Source organism: the organism of the source record quoted next, unplaced genomic scaffold (assembly GCF_019419815.1).
Source record: "Pyrus x bretschneideri cultivar Hongxiangsu unplaced genomic scaffold, Pyrus_bretschneideri_v1 Contig66, whole genome shotgun sequence".
Lineage (NCBI taxonomy): Eukaryota > Viridiplantae > Streptophyta > Magnoliopsida > Rosales > Rosaceae > Pyrus > Pyrus x bretschneideri.
The window spans coordinates 847,060-870,311 of NW_025999805.1; the positions used below are offsets into that span (position 1 = coordinate 847,060).

At 39.4% G+C, this 23,252-nt stretch overlaps 1 protein-coding gene across 1 annotated transcript in view; it reads left to right on the top strand.

The window, feature by feature from the left end:
* The window catches only part of LOC103951470 (F-box/kelch-repeat protein At3g06240-like), a 34,522-nt gene extending 15,791 nt beyond the window's left edge, over positions 1-18,731 (top strand). Inside the window, exon 2 of the mRNA XM_048573308.1 lies at positions 18,519-18,731. Within this exon, the coding sequence (XP_048429265.1) occupies positions 18,519-18,731 (213 nt within the window). The remainder of the gene's footprint in view (positions 1-18,518) is intronic.
* The last annotated feature ends 4,521 nt before the right edge of the window (positions 18,732-23,252 follow it).

A 23,252-nucleotide genomic window follows, 5' to 3' on the forward strand; every position in this document is an offset into this window, starting at 1 on the left:
GAAGTAAGACCACTAGTGCTTCGAATATGTTCCATGAATACTCTCAACCAAAAGCACTCACGCAATGCTTCATGCAGGGTGAGGATCTCAGCATGGTTCGAAGAAGTTGCAATTAGCGTTTGCTTGGTAAACCTCTAAGATATAGTGGTGTCTCCAACGGTAAAGACATAACTCGTTTGAGAACGTGCCCTATGTAGGTTAGACAGATAACCAGCATTTGCGTACCCAATAAAGTAGGAATCAACCCGAGGATCGAAGGGGGCGGTGGCTCCTCTCTAGGATTCGTGGGTGTAGAACAAACCCAAATTTTGTGTACCCTTGATGTAGCGAAAAATGTCTTTAACATCATTCCAGTGTCTGCGTATGGGCACATTGTTGTATCTAGCAAAAAAAATTAACAATGAAGGAGAAGTCAGGTCTAATGCATTGAGCCAAGTACAATAAAGCCCTAATTGCATTTAAGTATGAACTTTAGGCTCCAAAATCTCTTCCTTATCCTCATTGGGACATAAGGGATCTCGTTTAGCATCTAGAGTCCGAACGACCATAATAGTACTTGAAGGCTTCGCTTTATCATCATTAAAACGTCACAACACCTTTTGGGTGTAGTTCGATTGATGTACTAGAATTTCATCCGAACAATGCTCGATTTGTGGGTTGAGGCAATATCAAGTTTTTCCAAGATCTTTCATCTCAAATTCTGATTTCAAGTGAACAACAATTTCCTTAAGCTTTGCGGGAGTTCCGATGGGGTTCATGTCGTTGACATAAATTGCAATGATCATAAATCCGGAATGTGACTTCTTTATGAACACGTATGGGCATAATTCGTTGTTCACATAACCCTGACTTATCAAATATTAACTTAGACGATTATATCACATCCACCCAGATTGTTTCAATATGTAGAGTGATATTCTTAATCTAATAGAGAAAGTGATTCATGGTCTATAACTATTTGAACCAGTCAATGGAAATCCTTCTGGAACTTTCATGTAGATTTCTATATCTAGATCCCCATATAGATACACGGTTACCATGTTCATAAGTTGCATATTTAGTTTTTTGAAAACTACCAAATTGATAAGGTAGCGGAACGTTATGATGTCCATTACAGGGGAGTACGTTTTCTTGTAGTCAATCCAGAGTGTTGAGAGAAGCCTTGCGCTACTAGGCGTGCTTTGTATCACACAATTTCATTATTCTCATTACGCTTCCTCACAAAAACCCACTTGTAGCCCACGGGCTTCACATGTGGTGGAGTAGGAGTTATAGGTCCAAACACCTTACTGTTTCACAAGCGAATTAAGTTCGACCTGGATTGCTTGTTTCCAGTTTAACCAATTTGCTATACGTTGGCATTCAGTAACAGAACGTGGTTCAATGTCATCGCTAAGCATAATGTTAGTAGCTACTGTGTACGCAAATGCATCGTCAACAATCATCTCATTATGATTCCAAACCTTATCCAATACTTCGTAGTGGACCAAAATCTCACGATTCTCAGGAGGTTGGGTTGTCTCATCTAAGACATCACCATAATCTAGAATAACCTTATGCATTGGAACATATGAGTGAGCGATGGTCAGATTCAGACTAAGGTCACTAGTTTGTGTCGTTTTCCTCTTTCGGGGTTGTGAATCCATTGAACTAGGGGGTCTGCCATGCTTCAGGGTAGGAGCAGATGATTAGCTAGCTGCCAATGTATCGGGCTGCTTGGAAGGTGCGGCCTCCCCACCTTCGAGGACGGTTTGGCCTTCCTAGGTGGTATTACGACGTACTCGAGGTACATCTATCCTTACTTGTGTGTTTCCAATGGGTATGTGTGATCTTGTCACCTTTGCTAAATTAGTAAAAGTATCTGGTATGCTTTGAGCAATGTTCTAAAGATCTATAATTTGTCACACCTCAGTTTCAGACTGGGTAGTATGAGGATCTAAATGAGACATAGTGGGAGCATACCATGACAATTCACGGCGTTCTCCAGGAACGTTAGCATACTTATCTCCCCATAACGACGGGAAGACTGTCTCATCAAAGTGACAATCCGTAAAACGTGAGGTAAAGAGATCTCCTGTCAAGGGCTATAAATAGTGAATAATTGATGGCGAATCATAACAGACATAGATTCCCATTTTTCTTTGAGGACTCATTTTGGTATGTAGTGGCGGCGTTATTGGCACATAGACTGTGCACCTAAACACACGTAAATGAGAGACGTCAGGCTCGTATCTTGTAACCAACTGTAACAGTCAATGAGATTGGGTAGCGGTGGGCCTGACCAACATAATTGCGTGCAATATTGCATAGCCCAAGGCAAATACCAGCAGTTTTGTTCGCATAACCAAAGTCCGAGCTATCAATTGAATGCGCTTTATGAAAGCTTCTGCCAGGCCATTTTGAGTATGAACATGAGGTACAGGATGTTTGACTTCAATCCCAACTGAGATATAATAGTCTTCAAAAGTCTGTGACGTAAACTCTCTAGCATTATCCAGTCGAATCAACTTAATCGGATAATCAGGGTGGTGAACCCTAAGCTTAATAATTTGTGCTAAAAGTTTCGTAAATGCAGTGTTACATGTGGACAGTAAGCAGACATGTGACCAATGTGTTGATGCATCAACCAACACCATAAAGTATCTAAATAGTCCACATGTTGGTTGGATAGGTCCACAAATATTCCCTTGAATCCCCTGAAAAAACTTAGGAGGGTTGTGAATAATATTTGTAATTGAGGGTTGAGTATTCAACTTCCCTAAAGAACAAGCTTTGTATGGCACTAATCCAACATAAGGACGTAAATGATGCATATGTGATGATTTAAGGATACGGGGCATCATGTCACGTTCGAGATGTACCATACGTTCAGGGCTAGCCACATAGTGGGTCTCTATGCCGCAAATGGTTGTGATGTATAATCCACTCAGGAGACGTTCTAGCTTATCGTGAATACGCTTCTGGCTATATGATAGGGGCATATTTATGCACCTTAGTTTAGCTTGTCTTGTGCATTTAAAGTGTTTTTCCTTAGTAAAGTAGTATTTTAAGCTAGTTTTATGTATTTTCAGGATTTAAGGGCAAAGTATGCAAAATGATGCATTTTGGAGCCTTTTGGAGCAAATTAGAGATTGGAATGGATATCATATGCTTGGAGTCAAGAGGATGGACGAAATTGAAGACTTGAAGATGATGATTCCTACTTGAAGTAGGAAAGTTAAATCCTAAAAGACCTCATGTTTGAGCAACATTGAAGACTCCTATCTATTCTAAGTCACAAAACAAAGTCTCTTGCATCATCAAAGTCCTTGCCGTGTATCCCCTTTGTGTTTGCCTTCCTTGCCGTGCAAGGAAGGGCCTTGTTTCCCATTCTATCATTTCAACCACATGCACTCTTCATCATTAAACCATATATATTCTCCCATGGATTAATCACCCAAGCCATATAACAAACCCCAACCCGTGCATAACCTACCAATTCAGCCACATGCACCCAAACAATCCTTTGCCGTGGCCTCTCCTTGCATTTCCAGCATTCCACACCATTATTGCAGCCACACTTTTCCATATTCCCTCTTTAATCCACATACATCTTTAATCATTCACTCACATGCTTTCCCATGATGTAATTCAGCCACATGCACCCAAAAGAACCCCATTGCCGTGCATAACCCATCCCATTTCCAGCTTTTCTCCTTCATTGCAGCCACACTTCCACATGCATTCCCTCTTTAATCATTATTTTCCTAGCTGTTTTTCCATCATTATTTCAGCCACATGCATTCTCAATCATAAGAGCCACATGCACTCTTAAACAATCAGCCACATATTCTTCCATTCCCCCTATAAAAACCCATGCATTCATACACAAAAACACATCCTTTGCCGTGCAAATAACCATCCATTCCAGAAAATCCTAGCCTTTGTCGTGCATCCCCTTCCATTTCCATCACTCCTCACTCCATTCCACATACAAATACCCTCCAAAACACTATCCTTAGACCTTGTGCCACAACAAAGAGGAGGAGAAAAGGGCCTAAACGTTCATACAATTCAAGTTTGAGTTGTTGGAATTTTTAGGTGTTTTCTCTCCTTGATATTCAATGATTAAATTTACTTATCTTTGTCTTGTACGTATGAGGAACTAAACCTCCCTTGGCTAAGGGTGTATTCGAAACCATGATTATATATGTGAAATAAGTTGATTACTTCCAGTTATCGTTGCATAAGTTGTGAATACAATTTGCTTAACCGTTTGATTTAGAACTTATTCTTGTATGTTGATTGAGAGTGCACGCTTAATTTGCATGCTTGAATTTGGTGCTAGGATATAAGTTTGTTTCACCTAATCGTTATGAATTTATATTCACAAGTAGTGAAGGTCGCTAGTCACGATCATGTTAAGTAGATTCCTGGCAAGAGTTTCATGCTTTTCATAGTTACAAATGCCTTGTCGATGCTTATGATTTCCAAAGAACGTAATGATTCTAACTTGTATCTTTATCATGCTGTTCATATAAATAACTTGTTAGGAATAATTTGTTTGTGATGCATATTCATCCAATTCAATGATTCTAGGGAAATCTGAAGGTTAATTTAAGCGGCCCTAATTAACTTGGAGTGTCGAGGTTCATAACTTATTGAATTGATAACTGGAAAGTGATTTACGTTGCATATATTTCATGTGTGGAGAAGAACCCCTTAGCCATTCCATCATCCATTGGTCTATCACAACTTGCCTTACAATTTGTTTTATTTACAATCTGTCCATTTTAGTTTAATTTCGTCAAAACCTCAATCCCCCCATATTTTGTTTAGTCTTAGTCATTACAATCTATCTTATTTTGTGTTTTTAAGTATTTGGAGTCTTGTGGACTTGTTTTGAGTTTTTGTTAAGTAAGTTAAGTGTTTTAAAAGTTAGTTTTATTTATTTGAGTCAAGTGTTTAGCACCCCTAGTTAATCCCCGGTTAGAACGATCCCTACTTACATCATTACTACAATTGTCACAAATAGGGTTTAATTTATGTGTCACATTCGTAACGCATTAAATTTTGGCACCGTTGCCGGGGATTAGCAAAGTTGCTAATCCCTTGTCTTGAGTCTTGTTTAAATTGTTTGGTTTCTGTTTCGTTTTAATTTTTTGCACCGTGTGTATGTGTTTTGTTTTTGTGCCGTGTGTGGCAACTTATTTTCTTACTTGTGCCGAGTCTATTAAGTTGGTTACTTTTCTTGTTTGCTCTTGTGTGTAGGTACTAGTTTATGACCCGTAGCTCACAACCTGTTCGTGAGCATATCTCCGACTTTGACGGCGATTTCGAGAGGACTTTGAGAAGGAACAAGAAATTGCAAGAGTCTAATCCTCCTAGTCCCGAACCTGAAGTAGAAAAGCAAGAAGAGGAGGCCAAGTCAAGGTTTGAAGAAGAAGTACCAACCATGGCCGTAGACAATCGAACCATCAAAGAGTTTTCTGCCTCAGGTTTGGCCAATGCAGCCCCTCTTTGCATCCAATACCCCAATGCAGCCCCTGAGAAGACCGATGAGTTTGAGTTGAAGTCCAGTTTGCTACATCATATACCCAAGTTCCATGGGTTATCAATGGAGGACCCCAATAAGCATTTAAAGGAATTCGAGGTGGTGTGTTCAAGCATGACTCCCGTCAACGTCGACGAAAACATTTTGAAGATAAAGGCTTTCCCATTCTCTTTAATGGACAAAGCCAAGGATTGGTTGTACGACTTAGCTCCCGGAACTGTCACATCATGGGAGAGTATGAAGCGAGCCTTCTTGGAGAAGTTCTTTCCGACATCACGAGTCATTCTTCTTCGCAAGAAGATTAGTGGAATTCAACAAGATGAAGGTGAGTCTTTTCCTACGTATTATGAACGTTTTAAATCTCTTGTTGCTTCTTGTCCACAGCATCAGATGAAGGAGGAGTTGCTTCTGCAATACTTCTATGAGGGGCTCCTACCAATTGAACGTCAAATGCTCGACGCCTCGGCGGGTGGAGCATTGGTGGACAAGACACCCATGGCTGCAAAGGTCTTGATTGCTAACCGAGCGTTGAACGCTCAACAATACGAAGGAGTAGGCCAAAGAGGACCCCCACGGCAGCAAGTGCATGAGGTAAGTTCCACCCCCGATATTCATTCATAATTAGCTAATCTTACTTCCACCCCCGATATTCATTCACAATTAGCTAATCTTACTTCCATTGTGTCTCAGATGGCCGAAGGCATGAGGATGCAAGGACCAATGGTATGCGGGGTGTGTTCTATCCAAGGACATGCTTCTGAGACGTGCCCACAACTCATCAAGAATGGAGGATGGGAAAGTGCCAATGCCATAGGTTATCAAGGCCAAAATCAGCGAAGAAATGATCCATACTCAAATACATACAATCCGGGTTGGAGAGACCACCCAAATTTCAGATGGAGAGATGCACAATAACCTGCCCAACAAAGTGGATTCCGACAACCCCGGGTTTCTTTCCAAGGCCAATGGCACCACAACCACCTCCTCAAGCACAATCATCCCAAACCAACTCAGGTACGTCTATGAATGATGATAAAACATATCAATTATTAACCACAATGGCACAGGGAATGCAGAACCAAGCAAAGGAGGTTAATGAGCTAAAGAAGCAAATGGGACAAATGGCCGAATTTTTGGGACAATTTCGTGAAAATGGTAAGTTACCAAGCACTACGGTGGTCAATCCAAAGGGTGGTTTCGAATCTGCAAAAGCTATCACCCTAAGAAGTGGAAAAGAAGTGGGAAGCAAAGCACATGAATCTGCCCAAAACAAGGAAGATGAGAAGATACAAATTGAAGAAGATGAGCAATCCTACCCCACGGCAAGTGTAGCACCACCCAAGCCGCAACCATCTAAGCCTTCCCATCCGCCCATCTCAGGTAATGTTGTCCCAAATGTTGTGATTTCGAACACTAATCTGCCCAATGTTCCTTTCCCTCGCAGATTTGCATAATCGAAGAAAGAAGAAAGCGAAAAGGACATTTTGGATACCTTTCGAAAAGTCCAAGTAAACATTCCTTTACTTGATGCCATTAAGCAAGTGCCCAGGTATGCAAAGTTTTTAAAAGAGTTATGCACAACTAGGAAAAGAATTTCAAACAAAGAAGTTGTGAAAGTAAGTGAAAATGTATCCGCAGTTTTGCAACGAAAGTTACCTCCAAAGTGTAAGGATCCAGGGAGCTTTACTATTCCATGCATAATTGGAAACACTAGATTTGAACAATGCATGTTAGATTTAGGTGCTTCTATTAATGTCATGCCATATTCGATTTATGCATCTATGAACCTTGGTGAGTTAAAACAAGATGGCGTTATAATTCAATTGGCCGATCGTTCTAACGCTTATCCCAAGGGAGTCCTTGAGGATGTTTTAGTGCAGGTCAATCATCTTATTTTTCCTGCAGATTTTTATGTCTTAGAAATGGAGGATTCGAGCCATGCTCCATCATTGCCAATCTTGCTAGGCCGTCCATTCATGAAAACAGCGAGAACAAAGATAGACGTGTTTACGGGAACATTAACCATGGAGTTTGATGGGGACATTATTAATTTTAATCTTTCTGAAACCATTAAATATCCAATTGAGGACCATTCTTGTTTTACTATTGACATTGTGGATTCGTTGGCACAGATGCATTTGGATCAAATGAACGAAGATGCACTCGAGGTAGCCTTAGTGCACGACATAGGAGCAAGAAATGAGGGTGGGGGAATTCTTGCAACCCACGGCATGCAATCTGACCATATTGCCGTGCCCACTTGTGGTGAAGTGATTGAAATGGTTGCTGCCCTCGAGTCATTGCCCTCACACTCTGGTAAGTCTCCACTCTCAATTTTGGATTCGGTTTTGACTAACAAGTTACTTCCATCAATTGTGCAGCCACCTACACTTGAGTTAAAGCTTTTACCTAGTCACTTGAAGTATGTTTTCTTGGGAGAAGATCAAACACTACCCGTCATCATATCAAGCTCACTCACGGCCCAAGAAGAAGACAAGTTGATAAGGGTGTTAAAGGAGCACAAATCTGCCATTGGATGGACCTTGGCAGATATCAAAGGAATTAGTCCCACCACGTGCATGCATCGCATCCTTTTGGAGGAGGGAGCCAAGCCATCTCGTGAAGCTCAACGTCGCCTTAATCCACCCATGTTGGAAGTAGTGAAAAATGAGGTTATAAAATTGCTTGATTGTGGTGTTATATAACCTATTTCTGATAGTCGTTGGGTGTCACCCGTGCAGGTTGTTCCAAAGAAGTCCGGAGTCACGGTGGTGAAGAATGAAGAACAAGAGCTTATACTCACTCGTGTTGTGACCGGTTGGCGTGTTTGTATTGATTACAGGAAGTTAAATGCCATGACAAGGAAGGATCACTTTCCATTGCCATTCCTTGACCAAATGCTAGAAAGGTTAGCCGGTTATAAATTTTATTGCTTTCTTGATGGATATTCCGGATATAACCAAATTGTGATAGCTCCGGAGGACCAAGAGAAGACAACCTTCACGTGCCCCTTTGGCACCTTTACATATAGGCGCATGCCCTTTGGTTTGTGTAATGCCCCTGCGACATTTCAACGATGCATGGTGAGTATATTTTCTGATTATGTGGAGAAAATTATTGAGATATTTATGGATGACTTTAGCGTGTTTGGTAATTCATTCGATCATTGCTTGAATAATCTGACCTTAATTTTGAGACGTTGTGTTGAAACGAATCTTGTGCTTAATTGGGAAAAATGTCACTTCATGGTTAAGCAAGGTATTGTTCTAGGACACATTATTTCTGAAAAAGGCATTGAAGTGGATAAATCTAAGGTAGACCTTGTTCGTCACTTACCCTCTCCAACTTCGGTTAGAGAGGTTCGTTCGTTTCTTGGTCACGCAAGTTTTTATAGGCGTTTCATAAAGGATTTCTCCAAGATTGCGCAACCACTATGCCGATTGCTTCAAAAAGAGGTGGTTTTCGAGTTTGATGATGCATGCTCCACGGCATTCAAGCACTTAAAAGAGGCTCTCACTTCGGCTCCCATTATCATACCTCCAGATTGGAGCCTTCCATTCGAGTTGATGTGCGATGCTTCGGACTATGCAATTGGTGCTGTTTTGGGGCAGCGAAAGAACAAGCAACCTCATGTTATTTATTATGCATCTAGGACACTAAATGATGCTCAATTAAATTACTCAACCACTGAAAAAGAATTACTTGCTGTGGTATTTGCATTAGATAAGTTCTGATCCTACTTACTTGGTACTAAAGTTATTATTTTTACTGATCATGCAGCTCTCAAATATTTGCTCACGAAAAAGGAGGCCAAGCCTAGACTAATTCGATGGTTGTTGCTTCTACAAGAGTTTGACATTGAGATTCGGGATAAGAAGGGCGTGGAGAATGTGGTGGCTGACCACCTAAGTCGAATGGTGCATGAGGAAGCATCGCCAATTTCTGAAACTTTCCCCGATGAACAATTAATGTCTATCCAGGTAAGTGAACCTTGGTATGCAGATTTGGTGAACTTTTTAGTGTCTAAACATACCCCTAGCACACTTAATAGGAATCAATGTGATAAGCTTAAAAAGGATGCTAGGTTTTATGTTTGGGATGACCCATACCTTTGGAAATTTTGTCCCGATCAGATTGTAAGACGTTGTGTGAATGAATCTGAGTTTCAATCTATTTTAACATTCTGTCATTAATATGCATGTGGGGGACATTTTGGCACCCAACGCACTGCCCTGAAAGTCTTAGAATGTGGGTTTTATTGGCCAACCATTTTTAGGGATGCTAGGACATTTTGCCTTACATGTGATCGTTGTCAACGAATGGGTAATATAAGTGTTAAGGATCAAATGCCACAAAACCCTATACTTTCTGTTGAAATATTTGATGTGTGGGGAATTGATTTTATGGGTCATTTTCCTTCATCACATGGTTTTCTCTATATCTTGTTGGCGGTGGATTATGTTTCCAAATGGGTGGAAGCAAAAGCCACCCGGACTAACGATTCCAAAGTGGTTGCAGATTTTGTGAAGTCTAACATTTTTGCTAGGTTTGGAATGCCTCGAGTCCTTATAAGTGACGGAGGTTCACATTTTTGTAATCGCACGATCAAGGCACTGCTCAAGAAGTACAACGTTACACATAGGGTTTCGACACCCTATCATCCTCAAACAAGCGGGCAAGCCGAGGTGTCGAATCGGGAGATAAAACAGATTCTTGAGAAAATGGTTGGGCCAACAAGAAAAGATTGGAGCTTGAGGTTAGAGGATGCATTGTGGGCATATAGGACCGCCTACAAAACACCCATAGGAATGTCCCCCTTTCGGCTTGTTTATGGCAAACCATGTCACTTACCTGTGGAGTTGGAGCACAAGGCTCATTGGGCCGTGAGGAAGTTCAACATAGATGTAGATGAGGCGGGAATTCATCGTAAGCTTCAATTGAATAAACTTGAGGAAATACAGAATGAAGCTTACGAGAATGCCCGCCTTTACAAGGAAAAAACAAAGGCCTTTCATGATAAGATGATTCGCACCAAGTCATTCTCTGTTGGACAGAAAGTGTTGTTGTTTAATTCTCATCTTCGTCTATTTCCGGGTAAGTTACGTTCACGTTGGATTGGACCCTTTGTTATTACTAATGTTTTTCCTCATGGTGCAGTCCAAGTTCGTAGTTTCAAAGCAGGTCAAGAGTTCAAGGTGAATGGGCATCGATTGAAGCCTTACTATGAGAGCTTTGTGGAACATAATGTGGAGGAGACAACCCACTATGCCGTGGGTTCCCATGAAGGTTAATCAATGTGGCATCGTCCAGCTGCAAGACGTAAAAGAAAGCGCTACTTGGGAGGCAACCCATACAATCAACGAAAGAGGAACTTAGGAATCGCTCCAAACTCAGATTTGCGTCCCTAAACCTTTTCCGTTGTTGCTTACTTTATGTTATGTGTGATGTGTTTATTTGTGTGTTCCTTTGCTGTTAGTTTAGTCTAAAACATTGAGGACAATGTTTAGTTTAAGTGTGGGGGGGGGGGTAACATTCTGTTTTGAGATATTTTTGCATGAAATTCGTAGGGTATTACCACCTAACATGTCTAAACTTGTTTCCCACTGTTTTTTTAGTGTATTTAAGCTATTTTTGAGTGTTTTAGAGTGTGTTGATTTAAAAATCCGAAAATACCATAAAATTTTGAAAAATTGTGTTGAAAAACCCAAAAAGAGTTGTTTTTGTGTGTTTGTTTGTGTCGTAGGTCACCTTCCAACACAATGATGAGGATTTGGTTTTTAATTGCATGACTGTTAAAAAAGAGTTATAAACATGGAGAAAAGTTTGATTTACTCTTGGTATATGCTTGGTTATGGTTATAATGTATGACTTCACATGCAATCATAAAAGAAAAATTAGTTTTTGTAACATGCTTGAAGGAAGGAACTCAAACAAACATTACAACCCTGAGAGACTTGAGCTTTAAACATTCTTTGGAGAGTATTAATCTGTGATTCTTGTTTTCAAACTCGTTGCATGATCTCATTATTCTTGCTTGGTTGCTAATTAGAAGGCGTTTCATCATTTAGTTCCAAATGCTAGAACTTGCATCCATTCCAGTCAAAGCATGATTGCATAATATATATCAAGATGAAGTGTGTAGTGAAGCCATCAACCAAACAGCCAACCCATGCACTATATATTTATTGTAGGTCATAACCCCTATTGAGCCATTGTTAGCCTTTGTTCTTTGTTTACCCATATCATCCCCACCTAGCCTAGATTAAGACCACCCATACCCTTGTTCTTGAAGCATAGTAAGCATGACTTAGAGGGAATCCTTTCGAATATGCAAAACAACAAGTGTGGGGGAATTTGTGTGTGTGTGTTGATATGCCACGAAAAGAAATAAGGCATATAAAAAAAATATTCGTCGAAAAAGAAAAAGAAAAGAAAAAGTTGTAAAAAGAAAGAAAAATAGGATGAAATAAGTGAAAATAAGCTCACATGTTTGTGGTAGTTGAAGAAAGGGTCCAAAACGTTGAATATGGCCCTAAGAGTTGTGTGAATTTTTCCCCTTCTGTGTCTAAGTGAGTTTCTGCAATCATAAGTGATTCTAAGTGTCAAATTTCATTACTTTGCTTGCTATTGCTTAAAGAACGTTTGTTATCCTTACCTTTCATTGTTAGCCAATCACCCTTACCCCGTTACAATCCTTATGCTTCAATCTTGATCATTATGTTTTCAATAATGTGGAGTTTGGAATTGATTTAAGCATATGGTATCCTTGGTTCTCGCATCTAATTGGTAGCATTCCTTTCATGAGATCTTATTCATATACATTCCAGAAAAGTGTTTTCCTTGTTATAAACATATGTGAGTGTTTAGTTTCATATTTACATCAATCTTCTCACATATACTTAGTGTAGGGTTGTAATCAGAAAATCTGTGTGAAAATAAGAGAGTATCTTGTAAGGAATCAAGTGATTTCTCTAAGGCATGTTACTACATTCAAAACATGGTTTTAAATGCTTAATTGTGAACTAGTATGTGGTGACTATGATTAAGAATGTACTTAAGTGTGAAGATGACTAAAATCTGTGGAGATAATGAATTTTGAACATGTCATGTGCATTGGAAATCCCTGAGGCAACGTTGGAAGGTGTAGGTTGTGTTTTGTTCGTTTTGTCTAGTTTCGTGTTCTCTTGTTGTTTTGTTTTGCTCGAGGACTAGCAAAAGCTAAGTGTGGGGGAATTTGATAGGGGCATATTTATGCACCTTAGTTTAGCTTGTCTTGTGCATTTAAAGTGTTTTTCCTTAGTAAAGTAGTATTTTAAGCTAGTTTTATGTATTTTCAGGATTTAAGGGCAAAGTATGCAAAAGGATGCATTTTGGAGCCTTTTGGAGCAAATTAGAGATTGGAATGGATATCATATGCTTGGAGCCAAGAGGATGGACGAAATTGAAGACTTGAAGATGATGATTCCTACTTGAAGTAGGAAAGTTAAATCCTAAAAGACCTCATGTTTGAGCAACATTGAAGACTCCTATCTATTCTAAGTCACAAAACAAAGTCTCTTGCATCATCAAAGTCCTTGCCGTGTATCCCCTTTGTGTTTGCCTTCCTTGCCGTGCAAGGAAGGGCCTTGTTTCCCATTCTATCATTTCAACCACATGCACTCTTCATCATTAAACCATATATATTCTCCCATGGATTAATCACCCAAGCCATATAACAAACCCCAACCCATGCATAACCTACCAATCCAGCCACATGCACCCAAACAATCCTTTGCCGTGGCCTCCCCTTGCATTTCCAGCATTCCACACCATCATTGCAGCCACACTCTTCCATATTCCCTCTTTAATCCACATGCATCTTTAATCATTCACTCACATGCTTTCCCATGATGTAATTCAGCCACATGCACCCAAAAGAACCCCATTGTCGTGCATAACCCATCCCATTTCCAGCTTTTCTCCTTCATTGCAGCCACACTTCCACATGCATTCCCTCTTTAATCATTCTTTTCCTAGCTATTTTTCCATCATTATTTCAGCCACATGCATTCTCAATCATAAGAGCCATATGCACTCTTAAACAATCAGCCACATATTCTTCCATTCCCTCTATAAAAACCCATGCATTCATACACAAAAACACATCCTTTGCCGTGCAAAGAACCATCCATTCCAGAAAATCCTAGCCTTTGCCGTGCATCCCCTTCCATTTCCAGCACCTCCTCTTCCATTTCCATCACTCCCCACTCCATTCCACATACAAATACCCTCCAAAACACTATCCTTAGACCTTGTGCCACAACAAAGAGGAGGAGAAGAGGGCCTAAACGTTCATACAATTCAAGTTTGAGTTGTTGGAATTTTTAGGTGTTTTCTCTCCTTGATATTCAATGATTAAATTTACTTATCTTTGTCTTGTACGTATAAGGAACTAAACCTCCCTTGGCTAAGGGTGTATTCGAAACCATGATTATATATGTGAAATAAGTTGATTACTTCCAGTTATCGTTGCATAAGTCGTGAATACAATTTGCTTAACCGTTTGATTTAGAACTTATTCTTGTATGTTGATTGAGAGTGCACGCTTAATTTGCACGCTTGAATTTGGTGCTAGGATATAAGTTTGTTTCACCTAATCGTTATGAATTTATATTCACAAGTAGTGAAGGTCGTTAGTCACGATCATGTTAAGTAGATTCCTGGCAAGAGTTTCATGCTTTTCATAGTTACAAATGCCTTGTCGATGCTTATGATTTCCAAAGAACGTAATGATTCTAACTTGTATCTTTATCATGCTGTTCATATAAAGAACTTGTTAGGAATAATTTGTTTGCGATGCATATTCATCCAATTCAATGATTCTAGGGAAATCTGAAGGTTAATTTATGTGTCACATTTGTAACGCATCACTATACTCGGAAGAAGTGATACAAAGAAATTCAGAACCATTCTCTTCAGTGGTTTCAACATGATATTGATTATCTCGAATATCTCTAAAATTCAGCAACGTTCTTCCGGAACATGGAGAATATAAGGCCTTTTTAATGGTTAAGACAGTAACATTAGACAACATTATACGGGTTGTCAAAGGTGCTTTCTTAGGTACAAAGTTAATAAAATAGTGTCGCTCACGTAATATGGTGTGCATAGTAGCACTATCAGCCAGACAACTAACTTCCCCACTAAACATACCTAGAAATAAATTGATTGAATTGGTCACATGCATAAATATAATTCCATTCATTCAATTAATCAATTCGAGAAATAATATCCATAAATAATTATCCATAATTCAAAACAAACCAAAACCAAACAAATTATTCCAAATACTTAAAAAAATTGTCCAAAAATTAAACCATAAACCTAAAAAAGGGAGGGGGTTCGTCCACTCCTAGTGGGTTCAGCCACTAGGGGTAAAAACACCCCAAAAACATGTCTACAAGAATAAAACTTATTCATCCATAGAAGCTGATGCCTCCTGAAAATCTAATATCTCCATGGGTAGCATCCTCTGGATGTTCCACATGGGAAAAGTTAGACTCACGATGGGAATGATACTTGGCAATGGCCTCAGGGATAGCTCTGTATACACGTGACAAATGATCCTTTGATCCATAGAAGTAGCACATGTCCATTTCAGTGGAAGCCGATTAAACAATAGTTTTTCCTATGCTTTTGAAGTTTATGGCCTTAGGGGTAAGGGGTTTATGCTTATGGGTCAAATTTTCTCCCTTGGGTGAGCCTTGGCTTTGTTGATCTTGGGCCCGTGGTTGGGCTTGCCGCCCATTACCACGGCCACAACAACTTTTCTGTTATTTTTGGCTGCTGGAATTGGTCGTATGCGCTTCAGGCGCGACGTTCGAGTCAGTGGGTCGAGCTTGATGATTTTTCATCAAAAGCTAATTCTGCTTTTTAGCGAGAAGTAAAACAGAGATCAAATCCAAAAATTTGGTGAACTTATGTGCCTTGTATAGTTGCTGCAGGACAATATTGGTGGCATGAAAGGTTGAATAGGTCTTTTCCAAGAGATCTGCATCTGTTAAGTCCACTTTACAAAACTTAAGTAGTGATCGGATTCTACAAACTTCAGAGTTGTATTCATTCATAGACTTAAAGTCTTGGAAGCGTAGATGCTGCCAGTCATGTCTTGCTTTGGGCAAGTAAATGTCTTTCTGGTGATCGAAACGTTTGGCTAGAGTAAGCCAGAGGGTGCGTGGGTGATCCTCAACGAGGTACTCGGTCTGCAGTGCATCATAAATGTGTCTTCAAATGAAGATCATTGCAATAGTTTTCTAAGCTTCATCGACGGGTTTGGTGTCGATGGGTGCCTCAATGGTGGCTCTAATACCCTTTGCAGTAAGATAGAGCTTCACATCTTGAACTCACTTCAGGTAGTTTCTTCCAGATACTTCCAAAGTGGTGAAATCAAGCTTGTTCAAGTTCGACATGTCCCTAAAACGAAGGGTACAATAAAATGTGGTTATTCATATGGTAATCCATAAACATACATCGTAAAACATTAGGGTTCTGTAAACATGTATTGTTTTAATTTAAGCATGAAAGCTACATGTTTCATGTGGTAAGTTTTGAATGATTCAGGTTTCAAAGGCACTAAATATGAAACTGTAGGTTCAATTTAGTTTTATGAACGATCAATTCATAAAGGAGAAGTTCCTGCAAGAACATAGAATGCAATATGCTGATTAAGTGTAGTGGACTTGAGTTGCTTTGGGAACTCAAGTGTGAGAGCTTCGAGACTACGAAAGGATGTCAATGGTTCGAAGCAGAAAAATAAAATATTGAATCGTTAATGTCCAAATGTGATATTCAGGTCAATATTTTTGGATTAATTATTAGATTAATGGACTGTAGGTCACGTTTAATTAATTCAATAAATTGAGACCAAACAGGGTCGATTGTGGAAGCAAAATAATGACAAATGGGTCTTATTAGCTTCGGTTGGTAATAAACTAAGTGATAATTAAATTAGAATCAATTAGCGTAAACCAAAGTACCCCAAAAAAAATATTTGGCTTTATTTATAATGCGGGGATGCCTAAAATTGGCATTAGGTTGAAAAATAATGCGGCCCAGCCAAAAGTAGGCTGGTAACGATGCAGGGACAGGCCCTGCAACTCAGCTGTAGGCTATTGGGCCTTGGGGATGGCTGTAAGCCTCTAGGCCGTGTGGTCTGGGTGAGCCTAGCAGCAAAAGTTGTTGGTTTGGGCCAAAACGGGGCACAGAAGTAGACCCAGCTGAAGGCTAGTTTACGGGTTGGCACTTGCGAAGCCCAGCCGAAGTTGGGGTCGGGTTTTGGGTCGGGGCAGTGCAAGCCCAACATCATAAACTACTGGCGAGTGGGTCGATGCTAGGGCAAAGCCCAACGAGCAATATGCTATTACGGGCAGGCCTGGGCATAGGTCAAGAAAGGCCCAGCAGCTCTAGGCTACTGGAATTGGGCCAAAGACGCGCGGGACAAGGCCAAGAAAGCTTCAAGCCTTCTCGATTTGGGTTGGGGGCTTCAGGCCCGTGATTACCCTATCAAGCCCAGGGCCTAGGTTGTCTGGCATTAGTAGCAAAGCCCAAAAGGCTGCTGCCGTGTGGTCCAATGCGTTAAACAATGTCGTTCCCATGTTTACTCCACGCGGCTAAGCTGTAGGTCAGCTTCGGTGGTCAGCTATGGTGCTTACGACAGTGCGGAGGCGAGCCGAATTTAATTTCTAGAAAATTATTATTATTATTATTATTTTCGACATCTCTAGGGTTTGAAAAACCCTAAGTTGCTTCTAATTTATTTATGTGTTTTGACTCACAAATTCCACATAGCAAAATAATTGTGTAAGGCATGAAACGTATATATAAATTAACAAATATATGAAACATATACAATATATATATATATATATCGAAGGGAAAATATAAATATAGGGGGTTCATGCTTCATGGAGAATGTTTTCATACTTCGTGGACGTTTCAAATATCTTATTTTATTTTAAGCGTACTTGATTGGTAGAAAATGAATAAAAGCCCTTGAATTTTGTAGAAGAAAACCTCATTCTACAATCCTTCAGTTCCTTAGCTTCTGGCAAGAGTGTGCTGATAACGTGTTGTAGGCCTATTTGACTAAACTGTATTTAGGACTAGAGAGGGAGAGATGCTGGCGGCAAGAGAGAGAGAAGAGATAAATTTAATTATAAGGTGTGTGTTATATCACCCTGTTGTGCCTTTATTTATAGTAGAAGGATAAGTTAAATCCTTACCCTTTTAGGATTACAACTCTAATAGGATATTAACTATTAAAGGGAATATTCAAAGATATCCCTAGATACACTAAGATTTACACAATCACATTCCTATTCTAAATACGACTGCAACACTTCTCACTTTGCTTTCATTGCTGGAAATTGTGGAAATTTCTTTTTGCCGTATGTAGGGCATTTAGAAATTGGGAAAGAGATCGTCTCCGGATCTCTTGCACCAAGGCTACCAGATCAAGTGATCCGTGCCTTTGAATTTTCATCCAACGTCCAACCTGTTTTGATTCCTTAAAAACTATAATAATTTTCTACCGTTGGATGAAATTTCAAAGGTCCAGATCATTTGATCTAGTGGCCTTGGTTGAAGAGATCTGGAGAAGATCTCTTTCCTAGAAATTGTAGGGATAATGATGCTAACAATAAAGAATGACTCAAAGTCTCTCCAAGTAGTGATCGAGAAAGTATCAACGCTTAATTGCTTACATTATTACAGCTATAAACGAATGGTTTTTAATTTTAGGGGGCGTTTGTTTCACCTTCTTAAGTGGGATTGGACTGGCTAGGATTATTGTCCCATGTTTGGTAAGCTTGGGGACTAACTTAAATGAGACTAGCCCGGACTCGTGTGGACTATCTCCCTCACTAAGTCGTCTTAGTGAAACCCCCTGAAAACCACGGGACTGCTAAGACCTGCTTCGTCTCCTTTGTGTAGCTTGGCATCCTCGCAGGTCAAGAGCAAGCTCTGCCAGGTGGAGACGTTTCCGACAAGACTCGCAGGTCAAGAGCAAGCTCTGCCAGGTTTTTCTGGTGGTGCAGAGGGCGCAGGGCGATCCATTTTCGAGAGACTAGTTGCAGGCGGAGGCACCCAGCAGGACTCGGAGGCGTTGGGTGGGGGGAGGAAGTTGCCGGTGCGGCGGAGGTACTCGAGGTCGACGAGGTGAAGGCCCTGGATGAAGTACTGGCATCTGGTGTTGAGATCGTAACAGCGGCGGTTATGGGAGACCATTCCCTCATCTCAAATCCGAGAGAACTACGACAATATTCTCGGCACTGGGTTTTGAAGTATGGAACTGGGTTTCGAAGAAGAGGAAGAGCTTTCAGAAAAGGAAGAGCTTTCAGAAAAAAGAAGGAAAAAAATGAGTATGGAACTGGGTTTTGATTTGATCTCAAAGTGTGGAACTGGGCTTCGAAGAAAAGGAAGAGCTTTCAGAAAAAAGAAGGAAAAAAATGAGAGAAGTAAGAATAAAATATTAAAAGAGATATAGATAAATTAATATAATATTAGAGCTTATTAATTATCCTGCTTCTTAGTCCGACACTGCACCAAACGCTTCACTAAGTTAGTCCAGCTTAGTCTAGTCTAAGCCAGTCCAACTTAGTCCCTGCAGCTAGTCCAGTCCGAGACAGTCCGGTGCAACAAACGCACCCTTAAGGGATTAGAGGTGGATTAGGCATGAAAGAGACTTGTTCCTTTTAGTCATATAATTTTTGGGAAATTGTAGGTGATGAATTTTCTTAATAAAAAATTCATCTTCAACCTTCACGTTGGATGATAGTATTTTATCATTTTTAAATAATGAACAATAATTGCTTAAGTGCATCTCCATTCTTAAAAATAATAGTATTTTATCATTTTTAAATAATTTAAATTGTAACTGACGTCAACCTTATATTATATAGGCAGGGCGCTGGGCCATGCGATTATTGTTGACTTCTCCATCAAGCTCGCCTTGAGAATATTATAGGTTTGTTATTTTTCAAGCAATTGTGAGCCTGAATGTCATCTGTAATCCTTTAGGACTGTTAGATAATCATTTCATTAGATTGATTAGATTCAATGCTCTGGTGCTTAACATTGATTATATTCAAGATCAAATAAAGGTAAGAGTGGATTTTTTTTTCAATTTAAAGGAAATAGAAGAGGTAGATTAGGCATGAAAGAAACCTATCTCATTTTAATCTTCTACCATTGGTCACGATTTAAAGTGATTAGTTTTCTTAATGAATAAAACTTCTTCTACCTTCACTTTGAATCAGTTACTGCAATGTGCCGAGACTTAATTAAATGAGTATGGCTTTTGCTGTTTGGATGTGACTTTTTTTATTTTGAATGAAATGTAGGGAAATTAGTCAAAGAAGGTCTTTTTCACTTTGCTAGAAATTGTGGTGGTTACAACAATTATCATTTGCTGCAATGTACCTACTTAATTAAATGTGTATGGCTTTTTCTGTTTGGATGTGACATTTTTTTTATATTTTGGATGAAGTGTAGGGAAATCAGTCAAAGAAGTTCCGTTTCACTTTGCTTTCATCAGTAGAAATTGTGGCAGTTACTGCAATTATCATTTACTGCAATGTGCCGAGAATTAATTAAATGTGTATGGCTTTTGCTGTTTGGATGTGACATTTTTTTTTATTTTGGATGAAATGTAGGGAAATTAGTCAAAGAAGGTCTTTTTCACTTTGCTTTCATTAGTAGAAATTGTGGCAGTTACTGCAATTATCATTTACTACAACGTGCCGAGACTTATTTAAATGTGTATGGCTTTTACTGTTTGGATGTAACATTTTTTTTATTTTGGATGAAATGTGGGGAAATTAGTCAAAGAAGGTCCTTTTCACTTTGCTTTCATTAGTAGAAATTGTGGTGGTTACTGCAATTATCATTTACAGCAATGTGCCGACTTAATTAAATGTGTATGGCTTTTGTTGTTTGGATGTGACATTTTTTTATGAAATACTTTAGAGGCGATCCTTAGTTATGAATATTTTTTTACTGAAACCTTGTTGGTTTTCAATTTTTGATTGAAGTTTCTGAAATTAATGTGATCATTTATTTCTATGTATGTTACTATATTTTTCAAATTAAAAATTAAAATTTATAGTTGTTTACATTAATAAGATTTTAAATAAAAAACCATAATTTGTGGGATTAAAAATAAGGAATTATTATTAGCACTCCAAAAATCTCATTCTACACTCTAACCTTTTTATATTTGGAAAGAAAAATACACTTGCAAGAATTGTAGAATGAGATTTTTGAAATGACAATAACACTTCCCTAAAAATATTAAAATATAAATATACTATTGTGTGTATATGTGACAACTCGTCCCTAATGTGATTTTACGAAAATACCATTAGAGGCTAGGATGTTTGACTTTCGTTGACCGTTCGAAGTCACAATTAATGTTTCCGAATAAGTCTCGAAGCCACGAATGCATGAGTTAAAGTCGTTTGCGAATCCGGATTTTAACGGTATAGTTACATACATTTGAAGTCATTTGACTAAGCTATGGATTTTAGATTGAGGACCGGCCCAATCATATTATATTCTTAGGACCAATCAGAAATTAGGGGGAAAAAGGGTGCCAATCAGGAAGTGTGAGAAAGAACCACCTTTTCCTGTCGACCCATCCATGTGCAGCAACCCGGTTTCGAACCGATGTGAATTCGGGCCAATCTCATCCATTTTTTGGGCGAAACTCAACCATCGATCACCTGCAACCTTTCCCCCAACCTTCCCTCTACCATCTCCACCCAAATTCGAAGGCTTTTAGGTCTTATTTCCTATGGAACCTCACCGGAGCACCAGAGATGCTCGACGACGATTCCTCTGCTCCGGCGAGTTGCACCACCCACCACCACGCTTAATCAACTTCCCTTGGACCCAGGAATGGAACACTGAGGAAAGAGAATCAAATAACACCCACCTTAAGGTTTTCGACAGGTTTGAGCTAAATTGGGGATTTTCGCGATCAAATTGGATTTGTCCATAGGTATGAAACTTGCTCTACTTGTTGAGATATTCATTCCTGTAAAATTTGAAATTTTTTGGAAATAGTTGAATTTTTCGGCAAGTACCAGTGGCTGACCGCCATGTGCGGCGGCGCGTGGCCAGTGTGCCGATGCTGCCGTTTTTGAGTTAAATTTGATGATTCTGACGTCAATTTGATAACCGTTGATTATAGTTAGATAGTTTGAACCTAGTATGAATCACTACGTTATTGACCATTTTATGAATTGAAGATTCGACATTTGGATCGTCACCAAATTTTACTACATTATAGTACATAATGTTTGAGGACCTTGGGAACTTACGGATCAAGAATCCGACATACGGATCTTCCAAATTGGATTCGTAAGTTTGTAAAATAAAACGTTGCCCGCCACTTGAATTTGCAATTGGTGAAGATCCAATCGTTGGATCGTAATGAAACTTTAGTATGATGTTCTAGAAGTATAATGTGGATCTTTGAAAGTTACGGATCAGAAATAAGAGATGCGGATCTTCCGAACAGAGTTACATAGTGTTATGGACGTTAATGGACCGACGGTTGACTTTTGATCAATGGGCTTCAAATTATTCTAGAACATCCTTGGGGATGTGTATTATGTAAGTTACGTATTCTATCGATAAGAATTCTGAGCCATGATTTGATAATTGTTCTAGGCGTCGATTGCTCGTGACGGCTCGATATTCATGCTAGGGAGTTATAGCGCAAACCTCAGGTGAGTGGGTCTTTTTCCTTTTTATAGTGTGTGTGTGTGTGTGTGTGTGTGTGTGTGTGTGTACCTTATGGTTTTCTAGAAATGTTTTAAATTGATTATGCATTGCATGCCATGATTTAAATGTGTTATATTTAAATATTGTGTTGTGATGAGATTTGTGGTTATGCCAAATGATCATATAGAGGTGCATGTAAGTTCATATGAGTTATTATGTGATTGAAATGGTTGAATTATATGAGCATGCATATATTCATTTAGATGCTCCAGCCTGGGGCCAGGGCCAGCCTTCACATGATTGTTTACCTTCCGCATCGCACTCACCTTGGATCCAAGTCTGGTGCTAGCCTGTTGTACATACCACAATAGGTGGTTCCGACTCGTAGGTGACCCACGATTTATCATACAACTTTCATGTGGTCGTAGCACTTAAGAGTACATATTTATTCCCAGCTTGTCGTACATGTCACATTAGGTGACTCCGACTCGTGTGCTAGCCTAGATTGATGAGCTATAGATCCAGTCGTACAGGTCATGCTAGATGACTCCAACTGGCATACTATTTTGGGTTATTATAAAAAATGGTCCTTGAGATTTGCATGATCAATAGAAATGGTCTATGAGATTGAAAATCAATAGAAATGGTCCCTGAGATTGTCCACCATCCATGATTTTGGTCATTCAGTTAAAAACGATTTTGGGCAATTTTCAAAACTTTGTAACTCAATCGTTTCTTAACCAAATTTGACCTATAATATATCAAAATGAAGATAGGAAAGTGTAGGATAAAATTATACCTATTTGGAAGCCCAATAGTTACCGGAGATGACCAGAAAATAGCCTGAAAGGTGACTGGTCCGCGGGAAAATTGAAAAACTTACCTGAAGCTAGGTAAACTTTAAACGTTCATAACTTCTTCAATACTCAATGAAATCGAGTGATTCAAAAACAAA